The 6,500-nt window shown below is 38.8% G+C and overlaps 1 protein-coding gene across 1 annotated transcript; it reads left to right on the forward strand.

Moving 5' to 3' along the window:
• Window positions 1–1,231: 1,231 nt before the first annotated feature.
• On the forward strand, window positions 1,232–4,041 carry LOC106318757 (F-box protein At1g67340). Its single transcript, XM_013756883.1, has 3 exons — window positions 1,232–1,563; window positions 1,648–1,810; window positions 2,177–4,041. The coding sequence occupies exons 1-3, from the start codon at window positions 1,325–1,327 to the stop codon at window positions 2,906–2,908; spliced, it is 1,134 nt and encodes a 377-aa protein (XP_013612337.1). The 5' UTR covers window positions 1,232–1,324; the 3' UTR covers window positions 2,909–4,041.
• Window positions 4,042–6,500: the final 2,459 nt, after the last annotated feature.

Raw genomic sequence — 6,500 nt, forward strand, 5'->3', positions numbered from 1 at the left:
ATTAGGAAAGGTATCTTGAATAATTTAGTTGAAAAAATCATACAAACCTTAACACACAACCGACAGGTTCCATCAAATGATATACCTTTAACAGTGCTTTTGATGTCAAGCGACATCCCATAACTCAAACCAATCACTTCCTCTTTAAAATCTTCAGAGACAATCTTCATCAAATCTTCAAATTGAAGATCTTCTTCTATGGAAATGAAAGATGCATTCCTGTTCAAATCGACATGAAACTCCCACTGGAATGCATCTTTTGACCTCCATTGTCCACAGACGCAAAGAACTTCCATAGTGCTACAAAACAAAATAAATCAAAAAATTCTCACATAGTCAGTGAAGTCCCAAAGACTGAAACGATTTCTTCTTTTGATACAATGAAATAATCTGATTCCTTTGCAGCCAAAGTGAATCTTAGCAGCATTTCCTTTAATACCTTTACGGCGGATGGCGGCGGATTCCTTTGATTACCCAATCAACGGATCTGAGTGACGGCGGAGATGATGACGCCGACTCGCCGAGGATGAACGACGCCGACGCTGGAGAAGTGGAGATGATGACGAAAGAAATGATCGACTCCAATCCGAGAAGCCGCAGAAATGGAACTGAGTGACGGCGGAGATGATGACGCCGACTCGCCGAGGATGAACGACGCCGACGCTGGAAAAGTGGAGATGATGACGGAATACATGATCGACTCCGATCCGAGAAGCCGCAACAACAGAGCTAAGTGGCGGCGGAGATGATGACGCCGACTCTCTGAGGATGAACGACGCTGGAGAAGTGGAGATGATGACGGAAGAGATGATCGGCTCCGATCCGAGAAGCCGTCGCCGCTTGAGAGAGATGAAGATCTCCGAGTTTCAGCAAAAAACAAATGTAATTAGAAAATAAAAGAAGGGGTACTATGATAAATGAACCTTTTAATGAAACCTTGTTTTGTGATTTTGGATCTTGAATGCTATTTTTGAGACAAGAACTTGGATTGGTGTCATTTTGAGCATTTTCTCAATTAAATTCAATCATTGCTTTTCTTTTCGTTTTTTTTTTGTACCTCCGTCGATCCATTATTATCATCTCCTAAACCGCCTACTACGATAAAAAAGCAGACGTTGGGTCAATAGCGTTTTGGCCGGGACGGGAAACACGATAAACTACAGGGGTAAAAAAGACATTTTGATTCGCGTACGTATGTACGCAGGGATAAGAGAGATACAACTCAACCACTCTGTTTATTTATAAGCCAAGAGATAGAGAGATAAGGGGACCAGAGGAGAGACAGAGCTTTGTAATCCTCAAGACAAAGAAGAACACGAACATTATGTTGCCCGCAAGAAAAACCAAGAAAGATTTCTACTCCGCCGGTGCCGGAGACTGCGTCTTTATGCCGGGAAGGAAACGACGGCGATGTGTTTCTTCTTCTCCCATTTCTTCGGCGCCGAAATCTAAAGCAGGATCCGATTTGCTAGACTCAATCCCAGAAGATCTTGTTGTTTCTATCCTTCGTAGACTTGCTTCCACATCTCGAAGCCCCGCTGATTTCATCAACGTTTTGATGACGTAAGCTTCCCGGTTAATCGTCAATATCTTCAATTCGTACAGAGCGCTTATGTCTAAGTCATAATTAATTGGTTTGTGTAACAGATGTAAGAGATTAAACAGTTTAGCTGCCCGTCCTCTTGTTCTGTCGAAATTGTCTCGAAAAGCGTTCGCCGTAAAAGCTCAAAATTGGTCGGAAGCAGCTCACCGGTTTCTTAAACGCTGCGTCGACGCCGGAAATCTCGAAGCTTGCTACACTCTCGGAATGGTTAGTCGGTTTCCTAATTGATTCCTTAAATATTTTCTCTTTTGTTAGTTGGAAACTAAATCACTTAATTTCCTAATTAATTCTTAAATATTCTCTTTTGATAGTGGAAACTAAATCACTTATTTTCTTAATTAATTTATTAAAAATATACTGCAGTTTTGTTAGTTGGGAATTGAAACACTTAATTTCCTAATTAACTTCTTAAATATTTCTCTTTTTATTTTGTTATTTCAACATTAAATATTTCTTTTTTTTTCTAAGTTGAACATTAAATAAATTAATTTCCTAATTAATTACCTAAATATTTTCAAAATTTGTTTAATTTTCTGTTTTGTTTTGGTTAACGGTTATGTCTTGTTTGTGCAGATTCGGTTTTACTGTCTGCAAAACAGAAGAAACGGCGCGTCGCTGATGGCAAAAGCAGCGATCGGATCACACGCGCCGTCGTTATACTCTTTAGCCGTGATCCAGTTCAACGGGAGCGGCGGTTCCAAGAACGACAAGGATCTTCGAGCCGGAGTAGCTCTATGCGCGCGTGCGGCTTTCTTAGGACACGTTGACGCGCTACGTGAGCTTGGTCACTGTTTCCAAGATGGTTACGGTGTTCCACAAAATGTCTCAGAAGGCCGGAGATTCCTCGTTCAAGCCAACGCTCGTGAACTCGCCGCCGTTTTATCTTCCGGAATCAAAGCTCATCGATCGTGGCTCACTTTATCACAGCCTCAAATCTCTAATCCTAACCAAAGCCATGGTTGTCCGTTGCTGAGTGATTTTGGATGCAATGTGCCGGCGCCAGAAACACATCCGGCGAATAAGTTTTTAGCGGATTGGTTCGCCGTTAGAGGCGGAGGTTCCCTCGGAGATGGGTTGAGGTTGTGCTCTCACGGCGGATGTGGACGGCCGGAGACGAGGAAACATGAGTTCCGGAGGTGTTCTGTTTGTGGCGTTGTGAATTACTGCTCACGCGCTTGTCAAGCGCTTGATTGGAAACTCCGGCATAAAGTGGATTGTGCTCCGATGGAACAAGATGCAGCCTATGACGGAGAAGGCAACGGTCAGATTGACGGTGATAACGTATTGGTGGTGCCTATGAGTTAACGGCTGCTTTAATTAGACGCGAGACAAGGTTAACGAAGCTCTTGTTAGTTTCGTTTTTTAGTTTAGTTAGTGGAAAGATTATGATAGAATATTACCAGTGGTTAGATAAGGTTTTTGTATTTTAATCTTTTGTAAATATGAGTAACAGTGAATGGCTACAATGTTTTTTTCTATATGTTTCTTGTTAGATTTTAACCCTTTTTTTTTACTCATAAACAACATTCATTTCACCAAAATCTTGATACAAATACTTGACCACAAGCGTTTATACCACTAATACAATGAGGCAATCTAGTATCAAATTTAGTCACTAATTTGGACTTAATCCTAGCAAATTGAAACCCCCATTGTATATTAGACCACTGTGAGAATGAAATCATCCCAAGACTCGAAGTGATCCATCTCTTGAAACTCCTACAACATCTACTAAAGAGTACTATCTACTAAAACGAAGAGTACATGATTAAACCCGATAATACAATTCTTAAACAAGCAAGTGGTACCAAAAGATAGTCATGATGCTTGTGACCAAATGCATCTTCACCAAAGGCGCATTCCCGAGATAACCGCACACCCCCATTGTTTAATGTTCGGTCCTCAGCCATAAACCGGACACAGAGATCTGGACTGAAAAGCGGGACTCAGCGACAGCTTGTGAGAGTTTTAACAGTTTATCTCCAGAAATGCAGAGCTCGTACCGCAGAAGAACACGAACCGACCTCCTCCGACGCTGGGATGTAGCAGCTCCGCCACGTACCGTCTATAGGCGAGCACCTCCGGTTGACAACTCCCTCGGCGCTGACCTTGATACATGATATCCCCGAGGACCGGGAGACATAACTCATGTCCACAGTCCGACCAAATCTTCTCTGGTTCCAAGCTTGAGAAGACGTCTATGCACTTCACGCGCCGTCGCCGAAGTCGGAATCACCATAGATCTAAAGAAAGGAAAACTAGATCTGGCTCCTCCGAAACCCTAAAAGCCGACTTCCTCCTTCGCCAGCTTCCCAAGGCCTCACCGCTTCTCCAAAGCACGCCTGAACTGACCCCGTTGATGCTCGAGCCAAGCTGTCGGAGAGGTTCCATCAACCGCCGAGAAACAAGTATATCAGCAAAGGTTGGACAGGAAAGAAGGAAGCAAAGAGAAAACGAGGAGAGGGTGGAGGAAGAACGCCTCTAGCACCGGAATAGCCGGCTGGAACTAGGGTTTTCAAATTTTAGAGTGAAGCTAGAGTGTTTTGTAAGAGAAAACAGCTAGATTTTAATTTAGTTTCACTGTTTCTTCTTTTAATTTTGTCTGGGTACTTATAGTTATTTAATTAGTGGAAAGATTATGATAAAATATTACCAACGGCTAGATATAGGGTAAATTTTCTGGATTTTAACAGTATATTGTAAAGATGAGAATATCAATGAACGGCTACCATCTTTTTTCTTTATTTATAAGCATTTAAAAATATATTTTAAAATAATTTTAAAAATTTAAGGATAAAATTAATATTTAGTGGATATTGCTAGAGCCGTAGATATTAATGTGAAGTAGCTTACTTTTCTTAGATTTCATCTTCCTTGGCCGTTTCTAAGGTAGAAAATTCGAGTGAGAGTATATCTAACGCTCAATCGATTTCTTACGTTATAATTAGAATTTTTTAGGTTTACAGACACATTTCATGATTTCAATTACATTTTAAAACACTTACAATATGAGACACACTTCTCACTTGTTTAAAGTCTCTATTATCCTTTAACTCTAAAAGTTTGTTTTTTTTTTGTGTAAAGAAAAAAAAAAACAAGAGAGCGAGACAATCTTGATTATTATTAAGTTTTCTGAATTTCTTTCTCCCCTAAACCGTCAGTGAGCACATAAGACCCAAACAACCAAACGATGATTCACTGCAAACAACATCGTTCATCCAATTTCTCAATCGAAGAGTTTATATAATTTTGGAATGTCTTTCCTCTTTCTCCTTCCCTTTTCCTCCAATGAAACTACACTGGGATTTGTTCAGTCCAATTTACCAGAAAAGATGTTCGGTATTCAAGGCCAGATCCTCAAGGTCACTGGTTATTGTCTTTTTTCCGATTCAATTCTATTCCTCTATTTCGATTTTCTGAAAGTTATTTTTGTGTTATTTTGATTGAGTGGTTGGATTCCAGAAATTGAAAGACATAAAATGGTTGAGGATCGATACGTTTTCCTCGAGTATAATGACACTCTGACCTCCTACGCGGTGGCCGTCATGCTCTGAATCCGCCGTGGCGGCTGGGCGGAGCCTTCGTCGTCAGTTCCGTTGCAGAGAAACCTCGTGAAGCAACAATGGTTAAGTTCCTCTATTTTACACATCTGGTCCTTTATGTTTTGGATATACGCAATTCGACCCCAACATTCTTTAATTTACTTATAGATTCTCTTGATTTCGTCCCATACTTTTTAATTATACTATTTAACCCCTAACAACAATTCTCTTATTAACAAAATTCATATCCACACTATTTACGTCCATAAAATATCTAATAATTTTTTTTTATAAAACATCAAGACAAAAAATTTATGCATGTTTTATATACTGTATTAATTATCTATGTTTTTAGATATTAGAAACAAAATAATAAAGAATGGTAAAAATAGTTTTAAAATAATAAAAATTAAAATAATCTCTATCACATTTCTATCATTGTGATAAGCTACCAGGTTTTACAAATCTTGTATACAAATCTTACAGCACTTTCTTTACAAGTTTTCACTTGTCCACGTCCACATTTTTTGTTAATTAGATGTTGTCCACAACATTTTGCTTCCAAGATTATGTCCACAAAAACCAAGATATTATTAAAACAAAAAACTCCGATTTATATCTCTAATTTGAATTTATACGCAATTCTATTATCTATATATCTCTGATCAACAAAATTCATCCATTTTTTACGTATATTGCCCACAAAATAATTTCTAGCCATATGTTCATGCTTTTGCTAGTGGTGATGGTGAGTGAGGAATGCTATTGTGAACCAGTTCAAAACGTGAGTGGCCAAAACCCCACTGCTGCTTCCTCATTCGTCCACACATCATCTGTTCAAATATCATCCGTCCATACATTACATGTCCACAGACCACTCGTCCGAGCATCGTCCGACCTACTCTCCAAGATTCAATCTCATCCATACGATTTAATAGTAATCATTTTAATCCAAAGGTGGAAAGTCTCATCCATTCGATTTAATAGTAATTTTTTAATCTAATGGTAGAAACTAAAGTCCTTTTTCTCAAAACATAAATGCAACAAAAATTATTCAATTGGAAACAAGGACAAAAAAAAAGAAACTGTTATGAAATAACTTATAATTTATAGTATCGAGAAATTTAAATAAGAGTAGAATTTAATACCCGTAGGAAGCAAATAACACTAGTATAAGGGAGAGAGTTTATTATAAGGAAGGAAGAAGAAGATGTAATGGTTCTTTGATTATAAACTCTTGTTCTTGTTTATGGTGTACAAAAGAGTGAGATGAGTGATGGTATTTATAGTGAACAACAATACATAAAATAACAAATATAGTGCTTAATTTGGTAAATGAGTGGGTGATCATAGTG

Source organism: Brassica oleracea, chromosome C2, assembly GCF_000695525.1.
Source record: "Brassica oleracea var. oleracea cultivar TO1000 chromosome C2, BOL, whole genome shotgun sequence".
In the NCBI taxonomy this organism is placed as follows: Eukaryota; Viridiplantae; Streptophyta; class Magnoliopsida; order Brassicales; family Brassicaceae; genus Brassica; species Brassica oleracea.